Consider the following 18418-nt stretch of genomic DNA (forward strand, 5'->3'; position numbering starts at 1 on the left):
TCTCACAGGGGGTCTGAGGATCTTATCTCGGTACCTAATGGCAGTGCGAGCACATGGAGGGCTGTGCGGCCCCCAAAGAAATGCCACCCCACCCCACACCATGACTGACCCACCGCCAAACCGGTCATGCTGGAAGATGTTGCAGGCAGCAGAACGTTCTCCACGGCGTCTCCAGACTGTCACGTCTGTCACATGTGCTCAGTGTGAACCTGCTTTCATCTGTGAAGAGCACAGGGCGCCAGTGGAAAATTTGCCAATCTTGGTGTTCTCTGGCAAATGCCAAACGTCCTGCACGGTGTTGGGCTGTAAGCACAACCCCCACCTGTGGACGTCGGGCCCTCATACCACCCTCAAGGAGTCCATTTCTGACCGTTTGAGCAGACACATGCACATTTGTGGCCTGCTGGAGGTCATTCTGGCAGTGCTCCTCCTGCTCCTCCTTACACAAAGGTGGAGGTAGCGGTCCTGCTGCTGGGTTGTTTCCCTCCTACGGCCTCCTCCACGTCTCCTGATGTACTGGCCTGTCTCCTAGTAGCGCCTCCATGCTCTGGACACTACGCTGACAGACACAGCAAACCTTCTTGCCACAGCTCGCATTGATGTGCCATCCTGGATGATCTACACTACCTGAGCCACTTGTGTGATTTGTAGACTCCGTCTCATGCTACCACTAGAGTGAAAGCACCTCCAGCATTCAAAAGTGATCAAAACATCAGCCAGGAAGCATAGGAACTGAGAAGTGGTCGGTTGTCACCACCTGCAGAACCACTCCTTTATTGGGGGTGTCTTGCTAATTGCCTATAATTTCCACCTGTTGTCTATTCCATTTGCACAACATGTGAAATGTATTGTCAATCAGTGTTGCTTCCTAAGTGGACAGTTTGATTTCACAGAAGTGTGATTGACTTGGAGTTACATTGTGTTGTTTAAGTGTTCCCTTTTTTTTTTTGAGCAGTGTAGATTGAATTGGTATTTTGTGTCACTGATCTACTGTGCAGCGACACTCCCCATCCAACCTGACAGAGCTTGAGAGGATCTGCAGAGAATGGGAGAAACTCCCCAGATACAGGTGTGCCAAGCTTGTAGTGTCATACCAAAAGTAGACTCAAGGCTGTAATCGCTGCCAAAAGTGCATCAACAAAGTACTGAATAAAGGGTCTGAATATTTATGTAAATGTGATAAGCTTTTCTAATAAATTTGCACAAATTTCTAAAAACTGTTTTTGCTTTCTCATTATGTGGGTATTGTTTGTCGATTGATGGAAAAAAATACAATTGAATCCATTTTAGAATAAAGCTGTTACGTAACAAAATGTGGAAAAAGTCAAGGGGTCTGAATACTTTCCTAATGCACTGGAGTTACTTACCAAGTCAGCATTGAAGTGACCTAGTTACAGTTTATGTAAAATGGCATGAAAATCATAGTCAGCACTTGAAAATGGCAGTTTTTAGCAATGATCAACAGCCAACTTGATAGAGCTTGAAGAATTTTGTGGGTTGAATATTTGTCAATTATTCTTAATCTAGGTGTGCAAAGCTCAAAGTCTTACCCAGAAACACTCACAGCTGTAACCAATGCCAAAAGGTGATTCTAACATGTATTGACTTAGGGTGATGAATACTTATCTAAACAGTGTTTAATTTCCCATTCATCAAAATTATTCCGCTGACTTGTGTTAGACAACTAAATACATTTTCTAAAATCACACTTTGTAACTAAATGTGAAAAAAAAGGAGTGTGAATATTTTCTGAAGGCGCAGTACATGTTGGTATTAAGGTCCATTCTTGTTATTTTAAAGTGCTTCGATGGGAAGATATTTACAGTAAATGCAGATACTGTAACCATAGCGATGAGACAAAATCCATCTGATCCCGACCATGATTACAGTGCAAAATGTTTCAATCAGATCCAATTCAACAAACCATATAAGAAAATCTATGATTTATTAAACAGTTATGAAAGAGATATAGATATTTGCCATGTTGCAGATCACACAATACAATTGAATTCAATGGGGGAAAAAAAACCGCAAAAGTACAAAAGTAAACTGGCCTTGAATAACTTGAGATGTATACATTGCACATCGAACACCACTTAATTCATATAAACGCTATGAGCAATTGCAAGATTTCAAATAAGTCTCAGATGTCATTGATTGAAAGCCCATACAAGCATACACTATGAACATGCAGGGTAGGAATGAACAGCCCGCATCTCTTTTTACAGCCAACTACAAAAACAAGACATCAGAATAGTTCTCCCTCAACCAACATTGTGCAAAAAATATGCATTTAAGAGTGCTTAGAGTGTTACTTGAATTTACAAGGCACTTACTAGTAGTGTGTCCTAGTATGAAAACCATACACAGTGAACTATAAAACAATAATTAAAAACATACATATGCACATTCAGAAGGCATGCCAAGTAGCTACAGTATTTCACCAATCCTGGGGCTTATTCAAGATGGTGCAATTTTACAGAACATTCAGATAGAAATGTATTGTGCTGAAAAGGCTTGATAATTCCTGATGTGAAGAATATGGATTTTCAATAGCTCTATGGAGTTTATTTCTAACTGATTCTAAACATTGCACCTCGCTGGGTAAGCCCCTGATGAATTCGTCAATGACAAATCAGCTCTCACGTCTTTGGCTCTGCTGTCCGGTGTACGAAGAGTGCCCCCTAGTGGTACACTCAGGAACTTGCACACTGTACATTCCACACATTGAAAGGGGCTCTATTCCACATGTAAATCGCCAAGCCCCTAAAGGATGCGTGAAAACAATGTTTTTTTTCTCAAATTGAAGAACCTACTCAGTGATATCAGTTATAGCCATCCAGCCAACTATCCACAGACGTATTGCTTCACAAGGGAGTGAACAAGCCCTTTAGCAAGTCAAATTCTTTAGGTTTCAGCACAAAATCCTACCACGAACGATGGCGCTCTAAGATCCTAAAGCTGTGCAAAATGCGTAATTAAATTTACCCTCACAGGGATTGCAAGTAATTAATTCAAACGTAAAAGAATGAGGGGGGGGTCTGAAACGACAAATTAGTTAGTTTCAATTAAAAATACATGATTTAAAAGCTACTGCTAGGGGTGTATAGCTGTGACCACCCATGTCTAGACCCCTACACACTAGTTACTGCATGTGACTTCAAGCTGCAATTTGTAACTTTTCAAAGTGTGCAACTGCAGCTCACAATTAAGGGTGTTCCCACCTCGAGCATCCCATTGGTTCTTTCATGAATGCCTGCCTGCCTGCCTGCCCCCCTCAAGCACCCCAATAGTTCCTGCATGAATGCCCGACAGGCGGGGGCGAAGGACACTGTCTACCGGTCGCCCCCGCCTCCTGCTAGCACAGCAGACGGGCTGCTAGAGCAATACCGTGTCGTGTACTTAGCTAACTCGATAGTTAACGACAGTGTGCTAGCTAGCTTGTTAGTTAGCTAGCAAACAGTGTTGTTCCCGCCTCCCGTGTACGGGAGTCGTCCTCAGGATTAGCTGGCTAAGCTAGCACACAGTGTCGTTCGCTCCCGCCTGCCAAACACCTGCCCTCGCCATCTGGAAAACAGTGCCCGAAACACAGGGGCAAAAGACACGGTCTACCGGTGTACGGCTAGCTACAGTGAAACTGACAGCGTTTGAACTACTTTGCATATATACCTAGCCCAGTGGTCATATGAGGTGTCCCTAACAATGTGGCCAGAGGGCGACACAGACACAGGGGTGTTTGAGGCAGACAGGGAGGATGCCTCTGTTGATCTGGTGAAACTCCACCAGCTGCAGTAGGTCGATGAAGAGGGTGAGGCCATCGTCCATGGTGTAGTACTTTCTACCGCCCTCCTCACACTGCACAGAGAAACATGGGTTTCACAATAAAATAATCATCTACATGCTCATCTGTCAGGATCAAACAATTAGCGCAAAAACATACGAGTTAGATAACTAGCTGTAATCTGCATACCTGTCTGTACTAAAAAAAAAAAACATTTATTATTTTTATTTAACTAGGCAAAAAAAAAAAATCTTTTTTTTAAATTTTTTTTTTTACAAATGACAGCCTACCAAAAGGCCTCCTGCGGGGACAGGGACAGATTAAAAATACAGGACAAAAACACACATCACAACAAGGTGACTTGTGACTTATGGGTGACTTTCACTTAAGTAAAGTTCTACTCAAGTATGACAATTGGGTACTTTTTCCACCACTGGTTATAATAGGATAGGAGGCCAAGAGTCTGTGTAACCAATAGAGAGTCGGAGTCCCGAGTGTGGGAACAAACAGTCTGTCCCACGATCGAAGTTCATAGTCAACAAAGCACGTAGGAGTTATGAGGCAAATAGCATAAAGCACAATAAATAAATAAATTACGACGTGGGGCTAGCCATTGTAATTTCAGAGTCACTTGCCCCAACTGTGCATGTGTGCTGAAGGCGAGCGTTGTTTTTCATATCTACCTAGTATAATTATGACTAGACTGCCTTGCTATCTCATAATGAAAGGGCAAGGTTCACATGATGGGGGGGAGGAAAGTCCACTCACAGGGATGACGAGGTAGTGTTTGGTCTTCAGCTTGTAACACAACGAGAGGACAAAACACTGGGCATGCTGCTGGCTCTCACGAATCAGGAACATCCTACACACAGACACACAATGCGGTAGATGTCACCCAAGGTGAGCAAGTTGTTTACAAACTAAAGCTACTAATCTACATGCAAAGGAGCTACATTCAAAGGAGCTGCATGCAAAGATGTGCCCACAACAAACACACATGCATACATACCCATCCACCAATCCCTGTTCCTCGATCAGCCTCTGGGCCTGCTTTCGCGACACACCACCGTGGAACCAGAGTTGGGTCTGGTGTATGGCTGTGTAATACACACAAACACACACTCATTTACCATTTAGATCAATGTACTGAACAAATATATTCTGTTTGGGGAAAAACTGTGAATGTGAAACACTGACACGGTAGTTGTTTGACTGGACTCACAAGAGGGCCGAGATCCCGGGTTAAGGTTGGGTAGGCTGCACCTCAAGGCTTCTCTCCTCTGAGAGACAAGAGAGAGGTCAAAGTCACTAGTAACTCCAGACTGTTTGGCTCGTTGTTATTCCTCCTGTGACCCTCTTAGCCCGTTGCCTATTTTTCTTCTCCTCGTCACCTCTCCTCTCTTTTTCCATCATGGAACTTTGCAGAGACTTAAAATTAGATCATTGTATTCCGATTGAGGATTTTAAATCCCGGATCGGAGGGCTGCTGTCCACAGCCTGCACATGTATTTTTTTGCTCTCTTATGAACTTTGCACCGTTTTAACTTCCATTCATTGTTATGTTTTACGTGTTGTTGTTCTTCATGTGGAACTATATGTAAGCTGTACTCTTGGCCAGGGATGTAAATCCAAATGGGACTTCTCTGGTTAAATAAAGGATAAAATAATTTATACAAATAAAAATACTACAACACGTCACCCATCTGTATCCTTGTCCAGTCGCATTCTCCACCCCACCATCCGACCCAGTAATCCTCACCCTCCATGCCTGTCCCTCCTCCCTCTCCGCGCTCTGGGCCTCCCAGGCATTCTGGATGACCCGGCCCCCCGCCTTCCCTGAAAAGTCCATGGCGACCAGGCTGGCCTCCGACTCACACCGTTGAGACACAACCTCCTGTAGACGAGGTGCCGACTGGGACAGCTGGTAGTTACAATGCAGCTGCCTCCCATACTACTCCGGCAGACACAGGAAGAAAAAGTAAAAGGGTAAGCACGCGTATCTATCACATTTTGATTATTTATCCACCATCTTATCCAGTATGGGTTTGCCACATTTTGTATGTTTTTATTTGTGTTTCTTTTGGGCATGAATCTGCTTCTATAATAAAGTTCAGGTCATGATGTGATGATATCCGAGTATTGGGTTCTCCTCACCTTGAATAGTCGAAATGCAGAGGTCCAGCAGGTGCGCGTTTGTTCGTTCTCCGCACACAGCAGCTTCAAGTCCTGCGCACGAATACGGTCTTTGCTGGGCTACACACAAAGAAACGTGTAAGCATCCTATTTCAGAACAATTTAGAAACATTGCTCTCTTGAATGAAGCCCTGGACGGTTGTAGTGGTTACCTTGACGCAGAAGGTGAAGTCCACAGGGGCACCGTAGAGCTTGCGGCTGTTGGTGATACTGTAGACGTTCAGGTCTTCCAGGTCAGCCACGTACTGGAGGTGACGGGGCTCCTAGGACACACAGACCATCAGACCATCACACCGACCAGGCTATCCGTCGATGGGGCATATCGAAACAATATACTACAAATATCTTCATACCTGTACAGTAACTATGCCGCCCCAAGTCATTTAACCATTGATTTGAAATGGAAAGCGTAAAACTAAATTAAATGGCCGTTAAATAGTGGAGGTTAATAAAAATGGTGGATCCCATACACTTATCACAAAGGCCTTGTGTGCTAAGTTTGACGTATTGTACATTTACTCTCCATCACCCTTTTTTGGTGTCATCATTAACACAGTATACATGATCACAATTTTAGCTCCAAGACGTCACCAATTTGAAAAAAACTAAAAAAGTAGATTGTGACATGGTTCGATACACACCGTAGTTTAGAATTTCTGAAATCCACCATCTTCATGTACCTTTGCCATTTCTTGTAAATTACTTTCAGTTCTGGAGGTTCTATTTCTATCAAAATCTGGTGCCCCATGGCTGACCTTTGATGAGCCTTTGGTGGAGCAGTAGAGGCCTGAACGTCGGAGGAAGAAGTAGACCTTCTTCCAGGCTTTGCGGCTGGGCTCTCTGACGTGGAGGAAGCCCTGGATCTCAGGACATGTCCCCGACTGCAGCAGATTCTGGATAGAGGCAAGGAAACAACATCTGGGTCAAATCCAATGGATCTTTGTCTAAACCGAAGAGAAGCATAGAAAAAAAAAATCGACAAGGTTCAAAATGTAATCAATTCAACTACTGAACTAAAAACCATTCCAAAAGACTGTTTCTGTACGTCCTCTGACATGATTGAAATGTCATTCTCAATATCTGCCAATTCAATTTGTTTCCTGATACACTTTCCTGGCAACCTGATATATAGTTCTAGTTTCTCCTCAGCTAGAGTGAAACCTAACATACACCACAAAGGAGAAGCTATAGCAGAGCAGATGGCCTTGCTCCATTTCCCTCCAAATGGCTGCTTACCTGGATGAGTTCTGCCGAGGTCATTCCCTTGGTGACATCAGCACTGTCTGAGATCATGTGCTTGGGGAAGAACAGCTGTAACAGGAAGCTACAGTTGTAAACCAAAGGGCTGTTTCAATAACATAAGGTCTCTCTGGTGCCTGTATGGAGGGTTATGAGCAATGGCTTGAGTCTGATAGCAGTGGTTCAAGGGGGTTAAGGCAAGACGTCACGCAAATCGAAGCAAATGTTTAAAACCTGACAAAAAAAGGTTTATTTTGCCCACTGTCTGTTAAGACACGCACACCTGTGTGAATCAACCTGCATTAACATCCTTATAAGTACATTTTTTTAAATAAAATAAAGAAAATACTGTGTGTGCATGCATGAAGTCAAACGTTTTAATGAACAGGATGAGCAACATGAATGTGATAGGAACACAATGTTAACACTGATTCCACCAGGACATCCAGATGACGGTGATTATTCACATACTAACCCGTTGCGGACACGTCTGACTAAAATCTGGCATAACATAAGATCCTATCAGAATCCTTGGACAGAATACATGTTAGAGCATCTTGTATGTTATACTATTCATCACCATTTCCTTCCAGCCATCTAAGCTGATCTCTGTGTGACCATGCATTCAGAAGGGCCTTTGGCATTCGGCTTTGAAATAGCTTCTCTTTCTAGACAAAATGGTGGAGGATGCAGAAGAGCTCAGCAGGCCTACCACAGGTGTCCTGAAGAACTCATATTTGGCATAGTTTTTGCGGAACAGAAGCTTGGTGTCGCTTTCGGAGGGCCAGGCAGCCTGCACCTCCACCACCACCTCGTGGTCCTCCAGAACTCGCTCTGGGGGGGGGGGGAGGGAGAAATACTTCACACAGTGTAGGACAGGGGGTGACCAACCCTCCTGGAGAGCTACTTGGTATGCAGGCTCTCTCAAGCCAGAGTGAGTCTGAAACCAAACCAACTCTGAGGCTGTCCTAATATGGACACCGTACTCCATCTCGTCTAAACTTTTTGATGTAGACTCGTCTTTAGACAACCCACGAACATTCCAAAAACAATTGCAAATAATTGGAATGCCAATGGCATTTACTGGGCAATGTTTGGACAGTGTGCAGTCCAGTCTTACCCAGGCCCAAGGCTGAATGAATCTCGATCAGAGCCCAGTTCTCCTGGTCGCTACAGTGGGCTGTCTGCACCAACAAATGGCACACGTCCCTGGCTGTGGCCCTAGGTATCACCCACAGGGACCGACTGTGACTGTCCTCGCCGAACACCTTGATCAGCTAGACCAGAGAAGCAGACAGAGACACTACATTGAGAAAACAGAGTACATTGCGTAATATTCAACGAACATACACATGCATACCAAGACAAATACAAAAGAAAATACAAATACATAAAGACAAATCCAAAATAAAGGCAAAAATTACATAATGAAAATAAATTAAAAGGATTAAAAGAGATCATAGATTAACTGTAGGAATGAACAGCAATAGGCCAATTCTGGAACTGTCACATTATTAAGCTTAACCAGGGTGAGAGACTGGGTTTCTGATGGCAAGAATCAGTCAACAGCTTTTATAGTGACAGCCAAAAAGAATCCTTTATTAAACTCCCTTGACACTTCACCCTCCCCTTGAACTTGTCTTATTCAATCTCTCCCTCTCCCGCTCCCTCTCTTATTTACAAGAACTCACACCTCCTCCCATCTTGTTCCAGAACCGGTCTGATGGGATTGGCACACGGCCTAGCCCGAGCCCCCAAGGCCTGAGAGGAGAGCCAGGTACAGGTTAAATTGAGGACTTGTGACACCCCCGACGCAACATCTAGCTCAGTCTCTCTCCTCAGCCAACTCCAAAACCAGTACAACCAGATTTAAACTTCACCTGTTATTTAGCGAAAGCAGACTCGTTCCCGCAAGAGACAACAGGCCAAATAATGAACAAATGCTTGGAGTCTCGTGGGCAGTGTTAAGTAACGCATTAGAGTACTCAGATTACTTTTTGGTGGTAACAAGTAACCTAAAGCACCATTTTTTAAATGTAAGTAATCAGTTACTTTTACGACGCCAGGACAGCGGAGTCAATCACCACCTTCCGGAGACACCTGAAACCCCACCTCTTTAAGGAATACCTAGGATAGGATAAAGTAATCCTTCTCCCCCTCCCCCCTTAAAAGACCTAGATGCACTATTGTAAAGTGGCTGTTCCACTGGATGTCATAAGGTGAAAGCACCAATTTGTAAGTCGCTCTGGATAAGAGCGTCTGCTAAATGACTTAAATGTTAAATGTACAATATTTCCTTTTTTCTTTGTTGGCGCAAATAAAATAAAAAAATGAAATCCCTCTATCTAGGCTATGTTCGTCACAATCTTCCTGTTTCTGCACAAACGTTGAGGTGGGTTGCTGGCATGGTAGCCGGCAGATAGCTAGCGAGATGGCAGAGACAATAGCCGTTATCGCGGCAGTATTCACATTACTTTGAATTGGTAGAAGAAAAGGATAGAGGTGACCCCTCGAATCTTGACTGACGCTACTTGCAGGATTCACACGCAAACACAGGATCATCGGGTTCAGGAGACTGCCCCATTTATTGCCTGGTAATAAAGCAAACAATGTAGCTAGAGAATCAAGTTAGGCTCAGTTGATAAGAATTGAAATTTCTCCTGCTCCGTCGTCACCATAAACAGAAAGGAAAGGGAACAACTATTACATTGTTCACAGCCCAGTTCATATTGGTGGGTAAAAACAGAGTGGTAGCCAGTTGTTCTTGTATTTGAACTCTCATTTTACTTTGCCCAGTTGGTTTTATACAGTATATGTATTTACTTATGTATAAATAATTCAACAAAATAATTTAAGTATAGTAAAGGAGATATTGAGTCTGTCATTATTAGTCGAGTTGGTATAGTCCAGAGCTATAGATTAGGCTGTGGATGGTTTAGGCCAGGGGGCAACTTTGGTTTTAGAAGTGGGGGGGGACATAATTATTATATATAATTTTTCTATCAGATAAACACTCCAAACAGCCTACCCAACCACTCGAAGGCGGCCGCATGGTCCTAAAGCACACCGTTGCCTCGTTAGTATTATCATTGGAATGTGATACAATAGGGGACAAAAATGCAATTTCAGAATGTGTGTGTGTGGGGGGGGGGGTGAAAGTTGCACCCCTGGTTTAGACTACGCAGGCCATTCAAAAAGGTATTGTGCACCTTTTACTGGGGATAGGAATAATGACTAAACGCGTAAGGCATCTTCAGAGGGTTTTCTGTTTTTGGTAACGCAAAAGTAAAGTAACATTTTACCTTTCATAGTCAGTAACGTTGTAGCATAAGTTATTTTTTAAAATGATGTTCTCCAACACTGCTCGTGGGGGATGTTTGCACATTCTTTCCGGGCAAAGTATCAATATCCGCTGAATTCATCCTTTCAGCAAAATAGCTTAGTTAAAATGTTCAAAATTTTTGCTCTGATGTTTGCAATAGCCATGGGGCAAAACAAAACCAATCTGTACCTAGTAGCTAGGTACATACAGAACATTAAAGACATAAGTATGGCATTTTAAACAAACCAATACATCTATGTTAATCCAGACAATGATGGATGGTGTCACAACATGATGGAATTTGTCTGTGCAACTATACCACAAGTAAAGATACCGTGGCAGTCACTGGAGGAAAAAGGTGTGTTTTTGTTTGTCTTTATGTGTGTGTGTATTAGAATGTGCTTGTGGCACGCTTGTATGTGGTGAGTGTCATGCCCAGGAGCATCTATGGCATAGTGACAGTCTGTCGCCTAGTGTTAAATACGCACAAGCATACCCAGGGGCCTCTGCCAATCAAATTAACCCCTGCGAACCACTCAGTCAACAACATGAATCCATACAATCCCCTCTGGAGGCTCCTCTGCCAGACCAGTCAAATGAACTTGTACTGTATTCTGTATTCCAAAGAGGCAATGTTATCAATGTGACAATTCTACCTACCCAATGCCAATCAAATTAATTCAGAACAATATCCCTGAAGATTGCATAGCCAATTACATCATAATAATCATAATAATGTAGGCTTGGCTGAATTGAGCCCTTGATCTTACATGCGTGTCACTTCTCGGCGGTGAGAGAGAGCCAATCAGGACTGGGGATTGAGAGGGGCTGCACAGCTCTGGAAAGGGATTGGGTATAGAAGGAACAGAGGACAGTTCCACGCTATTCATTCTGGAGAAATGTGGGAAAAAAATACAAAACTTTTTAAAAACGGAATAAGTCAATCGCAAATACAATACAACTGGATACAACAATGTATAAAAAGGAAAATAACATTTCACACAATATAACCAATACATTTCAATTAAAAAGGGTCTGTCTATTTTTAGGAGTCTTTTGTAACCGTCATGAACAACAGGATGTGACATATGACTCAATATCCGAACATGACTCATTGACTTCTGTGCAGGTAGCAAGTATAAGGAGTGTCAAATGCTATTGAGTCATTCACTGTCAACCAATGGAGTCATGGCCATTGGGTAAGTCAAGTCAGGTAGGCCTACCTGCTTCTGCGGATGACGAGGGGCTGGGAGCGGCGAACGGGAGGGGGAGGAGTGTTGACCACCAGAGGAGCCAAGGTGATTGTGGAGCTACCCAGCAGCTCACCCTCCCCACCAGAGTCCTCTTGTCTGTCAGAGCCCTCGAAGACCTCCGCCCATTGCCCTTGGACCTCCATTAAAAAATGACCTGGCTCAGTATTGGAGTGAGAAAGTATCTTAGTTATCACATGCAGTGTTGTAAGAGTTTGACAAAAAAATATATACATTTACAGCCAATGGGCCATGTGCCTAAAATAAACAAGGAAACCAGTATTTCCATAGTGCGTGACAGATTTCACAACATGTACTAATGTCTAACACCTTCTTTCTCGGTTTCAGTGTTATGACAACGTATTAGTCACAGAAGTAACAGTTGAGAATGAAAACGTCACACCTGCTCCCAACTCTGTGGCATCCTCAACCACAATGCCGGCCCAACAAGACATCAAAGCCCCCTCTCTCGTTCAAATTGACAAGCTATATCCTTTGCTTAGTGTTGCTATGCAGAACATAGCACTTATAATGAGCAGAGGAATGCTGGCAGACAACGGTTTTGAAAGAAAAAAAATTGTCTGAATCAGGCAGGCAGACTAGACTGGGTGAGGTGCAGTACTTGTTTCAGTGGATGGCAGAGTTATGGGTCTCCCGCTGAGTGTACAAAGGGGCCATTGTATGGACAAGATGTACAATGTGTATCAGGTGAAGCCTGCTGCTTCTCTTTATTTGAGCAGCAATTATCAAATTAAATTTTATTGGTCACATACACGTTTTAGCAGATGTTATTGCGGGTGTAGCAAAATGCTTGTGTTTCTAACTCCAACATTGTATTAGTATCTAACAATTTCACAACAAAAACACACAAATCTAAGCAAAGGAATGGAATTAAAAATATATAAATATATGGACAAGCAATGTCAGAGCGGCATAGACTAAGATACAGTAAAAACAAATGAGATGAGTAATGCAAAATATGTAAACATTAAAGTGACGAGTGTTCCATTTATTAAAGTGGCCAGTGATTTCAAGTCTATGTTCATAGGCAGCCTCTAATAAGCTACTGATGGCTGTTTAACAGTCTGATGGTCTTGAGAAGTTGTTTTTCAGTCTCTCAGTCCCAGCTTTGATGCATCTGTACTGACCTCGCCTTCTGGATGATAGCCGGGTGAACAGGCCGTGGCTCGGGTGGTTTTTGTCCTTAATGATCTTTTCGGCCTTGCTGTGACATCAGGTACCATAAGTGTCCTGGAGGGCAGGTAGTTTGCCCCCGGTGATGAGTTGAGCAGACCGCACCACCCTCTAGAGAGCCCTGCGGTTGCGGGTGGTGCAGTTGCCGTACCAGGCGATGATACAGCCCGACAGGATGCTCTCAATTGTGCATCTGTAAAAGTTAGTGAGGGTTTTACTTGACAAGCCAAATTTCTTCAGCCTCCTGAGGTTGAAGAGGCGCTGTTACGCCTTCTTCACCACATTGTCTGTGTGGGTGGACCATTTCAGTTTGTCAGTGATGTGTACACAGAGGAACTTGAAGCGTTCCACCGCCTCTCCACTACGGTCCCGTTGATGTGCATAGGGGGATGCTCCCTCTGCTGTTTCCTGAAGTCCACAACCATCTCCTTGGCATCTCCTGGCACCACACTCCCAGAGCCCTCACCTCCTGTAGGCTGTCTCGTCATCGTTGGTAAACAAGCCTACTACTGTTGTGTCGTCGGCAAACTTGATGATTTAGTTGGAGGCGTGCGTGGCCACGCAGTCATGGGTGAACAGGGAGTACAGGAGGGGGCTAAGCACGCACCCTTGTGGGGCCCCAGTGTTGAGGATCAGCGGAGTGGAGGTGTTGTTTCCTACCTTCACCACCTGGGGACAGCCCGTCAGGAAGTACAGGACCCAGTTGCACAGGGCGTGCTTCAGACCCAGGGCCTCGAGCTTAATGATGAGAATGGAGGGTACTGTGGGGTTGAATGCTTAACTATAGTCAATGAACATTATTCTAACATTGGTATTCCTCTTGTCCAGATGGGATAGGGCAGTGTGCAGTGCGACGGTGTGTTTGTTTGTGAGTGTGTGTGGGTGTGTGTGTTCTTAAATACATCAGCAAATTGTATTACATAATTAGGTCACAAGACTTAATCAAAATAATCCTTCAAAAAACATACTGTTACTCCTGATACTGACTCAAGGGTGGACAAATATTTGGAAACGGATTAGTTGGCCATCAATCAACAAAAGAGATAAGCAAACAGTGATGAGGTCACCCACGCAAGAGAGCAATAGAGTGAGCTGCCACTTCACCCGTGCACCCTGCCAGAAAGGTACATAGTGTCCAGACAGACAGAAACTCCAGACAATTATCTGTGGCACTGGCATGTCCTGACTGTGTGTCAACAACACATACTGATACTCAGACACCTGTCCTCATCTAGTCTAAAAAAAAGAAAGACAGAGAGAGAGAAAGAAAGTGAAATTGTTCTAGGCAAGATTTTGATGTAAAATCAGTAGGCAGGTAGGCTAGCCCAGCGATTCCTTTTGAGATAGCGAATTCAGAGACGGCGTCAAAATCAGAACACAACTATGACTTTAGAGTGCAATAAAAATAGCATACAACTTGTTTTACCAAGACTGCTGCAGCGCATGGCTGGACAGAGAGAACATTTTGCAGTTTAAATCTTAAATGACAGTGTAAAACATATTTTTTTTAGGGAATACACTTATCAAGTTGAATACTGGATCATTGATGGAGTAATGTGGATCCCTGTAAGCCGCCCAGGCCCTGTCGTGCATCGAAGGGTAGCCTATTGTACTATTACGTTGCATTTTATTGTACCCTCTAAATTTGTTTGACATACCCCAAAAACAGACTTAAGGAGTACTTTAAAGTATTTTTACACCGCTGCCAAGAGGTATCTGTACTCTACTATTTATATTTTTGCCAACTTTTTCTTCATTATATTCCTAAAGAAAATAATGTACTTTTTACTCCATACATTTTCCCTGACAAAAGTACTCCTTACATTTGGACAGGAAAATGGTCCAAGTCACACACTTATCAAGAGAACATCCCTGTTCATCCCTACAACGTCTGATCTGGCAGACTCACTAAACACAAATAATTCATTTGTAAATTATGTCTGAGTGTTGGAGTGTGCCATTTGGCTATTCTTCAATAAAAAAAATAAAAAAACAGGAGAATTGTGCCGTCTGGTTTGCGTAATATAAGGAATTTGAAATGGTTTATACTTTTACATTTGATACTTAAGTACATTTTCACAAATCCATTTACTTTTGATACTTATGTATTTTTAAAACCAAATACTTTTAGACTTTTACTCAAGTAGTATTTTACTGGGTGACTTTCACTTTTACTTGATTCATTTTCTATTACTTGATTCATTTTCTTTAACTCAAGTATGACAATTGAGTACTTTTTCCACCACTACCCCTAGGCCAAATTAATGTAATATCCCACTGGGAACACCACGCCATTTCAACATAGAAATGTGGGTAATAGGGCCTCCCAGGTGGCACAGTGGTCTAGGGCACTGCATCGCAGCGCTAGCTGTGCCACCGGAGACTCTGGGTTCACGCCCAGGCTCTGTCGCAGCTGGCCGTGACTGGAAGGTCTGTGGGGCGACGCACAATTGGCCTAGCGTCGTCCGGCTTGGCGCACCAGCGACTCCTGTGGCGGGCCGGGCGCAGTGCACGCTAACCAAGGTCGCCAGGTGCACGGTGTTTCCTCCGACACATTGGTGCGGCTGGCTTCCGCGTTGAATGCGCGCTGTGTTAAAAAGCAGTGTGGCTTGGTTGGGTTGTGTTTCGGAGGACACATGACTTTCGATCTTTGCCTCTCCCGAGCCCGTACGGGAGTTGTAGTGATGAGACAAGATAGTAACTACTAATAATTGGATACTACGAAAACGGGGGTCAAATTTAAAATTTTAAAATAAAAAAAAGTGGGTAATATTTGGTTGACGTGGAAATCTCATTGATCAACCTTTCACTCACTCAAGAAGTTTGTTGAATTCCCAATGTAATATCACTATGCCATCTACACTGAACAAAAATATAACACACAACATATAAGCTGAATTAAAAACTGCCAGAAATGTTCCATACACACAAAAAGCTTATTTCTCTCAAATTTTGTGCACAAATTTGTTTACATCCCCGTTACTGAGCATTTCTCCTTTGCCAAGATAACCCATCCAACTGACAGGTGTGGCATATCAAGAATCTGATTAAACAGCATGCTCATTACACAGGTGCACCTTGTGCTGGGGACAATAAAATGCCACTAAAATGTGCAGTTGTGTCACACAACACAATGCTACAGATGTCTAAAGTTGAAGGAGCATGCAATTGGTATGCTGACTGCTGGAATGTCCAACAGAGCTGTTTTCAGATAATGTAATGTTAATTTCTCTACCATAAGCTGCCTCCAATGTTGTTTTAGAGAATTTGGAGGTTCGTCCAACCGGCCTCACAAACGCAGACCACGTGTAAGCACGCCAGCCCAGGATTTCCACATCCGGCTTCTTCACCTGCGGGATTGTCTGAGGGGTAGTGGGGGATGCTGAGGAGTATTTCTGTCTGTAATACAGCCCTTTTGTGGGAATAGCTAATTCTGATGGTTTGGGCCTGGCTGCCCAGTTGGTCAGCCTATGCACTCCCAGGCCCACCCATGGCACAGTGATAACGCATGTTAAATCCATAGATTAGGACCCAATTTATTTATTTAAATTGACTGACTTCCTCAGTAAAATCTTAGAAATTGTTGCGTTTATATTTTTGTTAAGTATAAAAGCACAACCAAATTCGAATGGAAAAACAATGTCAGAGTTTTGGTTTAGTTGTCATCTAAGTGTGTGATCACTGTGCGTTCAAACCATTTAAAAAAGGAGAATGTTAGATGTTTTGTATATATGCATTAACTTCATGCGTTATCACTGTGCCTCATCTAATAGCACAACCAAATGTCCTGGATTGCAGTTGAGTTCACTTCTAAAATTACATATCGCAAGTGATCAATGCTGTTCGAGATTCTGGCAGATTTTTAATAGTAATTGTTAAGACCTCTGACTTTTGCACGCTATCTTGAACATACCCGCTTTTTATGATTACACAAGACATGTATAGTTGCACTAGGCTAACCTCAAAATGTAGACACAGATGTGTTACTCATTTTAAGGTTGACTAAATACTGTTACATTCGTTTGCAAGATAACTTTAGGCTAAGGCTATTTACTGTATGACAAAAGTCATGTAATTGTGTTTGGTTGACAACGCAACTAAATATCAACATTTAAAACATATGTAGAATAGTTTATGCTCAACCTCAAATGAAGCTGTACTGGGATACATTTTCCTATCCTACTAAGAATTTCATTGCACGGCGGAGAAAAACAGGTTGTTGTCTTTCATTTTGAAAACACTACTGTCAAACTATATATCATTTGCACCTCAGCCGTCAAGAACAGGGCTGTGTTACCAGTGCAACTTTAGATCACGCATCGCTCGCAAATTTTGTATATTCTAATATGAAGCGCTTCCTCGCTATATCAGGTCCAGATACTGCGCCATTTCAATCCAAGAAATTTACCTTATAATTTGGTTTGGCGAGATGTCAGCTGCCGGGTCATATTGAACAACCGCCACCAGAGAATTTCAGCTACCTCTTCCTTCGGACGTAGTAATGTTTTGAGCTTCCCCTCAACCGTAACTTCACTTGTGCGCTTACCACACACACTTGGGAGGAGCGTGCAGTGCAAGGTGGTAGGTAAACTACACCCCCCCTTTCTTCTAAGGTAAAGTAGGCTACATGTCCTTCCTCACCTATTGGGAACAGTTCCAGAAAGTAGGACATATTGTTCAAATAATGACCGATTCACAGATAGGATTGGTCACATTGAATATTGAATATTTTTTTCAAGGTGTGTAAATGTAACCTTGTGTGTAACCCTTCACAATGATTTCAAACCAAATCAAATTTGATTGGTCACATACACGTGATTAGCAGATGTTATCGAGGTGTAGCGAAAGGCTTGTGCTTCTAGCTCCAGCAGTGCAGTAATATCTAACAAGTAATATCTAACAAATTACACAACATATACCTAATACACACACATCTAGGAAGGAATTAATTAAAACTATATACACATGGATGAGCGATGTCAAATCAGAACGTACTAGGATACAGTAGAATAGTATAGAATGCAATATATGCTAATGAGATGAGTAATGCAAGATATGTAAACATTATTGACTAAGATACCGTAGAATAGTATAGAATACTGTATATACATATGAGATGAGTAATGCCAGATATGTAAACATTATTAAAGTGACTAGTGTTCCATTCCTTAAAGTGGCCAGTGATTTCTAGTCTATGCCTATAGGCAGCTGCCTCTAATGTGCTAGTGATGGCTGTTTAATAGTCTTATGGCCTTGAGATAGAAGCTGTTTTTCAGTCTCTCGGTCCCAGCTTTGATGCACCTGTACTGACCTCGCCTTCTGGATGACATCTGGGTGAACAGGCAGTGCCTCAGGTGGTGTCCTTGAAGATCTTTTTAGCCTTCCTGTGATATCGGGTGCTGTAGGTGTCCTGGAGGGCGGGTAGTTTGCCCCCGATAA

The 18418-nt window shown here is 43.0% G+C and overlaps 1 protein-coding gene across 2 annotated transcripts; it reads right to left on the minus strand.

Moving 5' to 3' along the window:
• Positions 1-1928: 1928 nt before the first annotated feature.
• Positions 1929-17534, minus strand: grb7 (growth factor receptor bound protein 7). 2 transcript variants are annotated; one of them, XM_029684499.2, is made up of 14 exons: positions 17388-17534; positions 11759-11942; positions 11306-11426; positions 8334-8490; positions 7926-8047; positions 7211-7285; positions 6730-6867; positions 6127-6237; positions 5936-6034; positions 5541-5732; positions 5004-5061; positions 4791-4878; positions 4550-4643; positions 1929-3855 (listed from the first exon to the last, which is right to left on the minus strand). In XM_029684499.2, exons 2-14 carry the CDS (start codon positions 11929-11931, stop codon positions 3697-3699), a joined length of 1587 nt encoding a protein of 528 aa, XP_029540359.1. In that variant the 5' UTR covers positions 11932-11942; positions 17388-17534; the 3' UTR covers positions 1929-3696. The 2 variants fall into 2 exon arrangements, with proteins under 2 accessions (XP_029540359.1, XP_029540360.1); XM_029684500.2 differs by having other exon boundaries at positions 11759-11946.
• Between the last annotated feature and the right edge of the window lie 884 nt (positions 17535-18418).

This window comes from Oncorhynchus nerka, linkage group LG16 (assembly GCF_034236695.1).
Source record: "Oncorhynchus nerka isolate Pitt River linkage group LG16, Oner_Uvic_2.0, whole genome shotgun sequence".
Classification (NCBI taxonomy): domain Eukaryota; kingdom Metazoa; phylum Chordata; class Actinopteri; order Salmoniformes; family Salmonidae; genus Oncorhynchus; species Oncorhynchus nerka.

Excerpts from the sequence above, each read along its gene's own strand:
- grb7 (XM_029684499.2), bottom strand. The coding sequence starts at position 11,931 with ATGGAGGTCCAAGGGCAATGGGCGGAGGTCTTCGAGGGCTCTGACAGA. Across the intron at positions 8,048-8,333 it reads TCATTCAGCCTTGGGCCTGG|AGCGAGTTCTGGAGGACCAC; the intron begins GTAAGACTGGAC and ends CCCCCCCCCCAG. Across the intron at positions 5,733-5,935 it reads CTGCATTTCGACTATTCAAG|TATGGGAGGCAGCTGCATTG; the intron begins GTGAGGAGAACC and ends CTGCCGGAGTAG.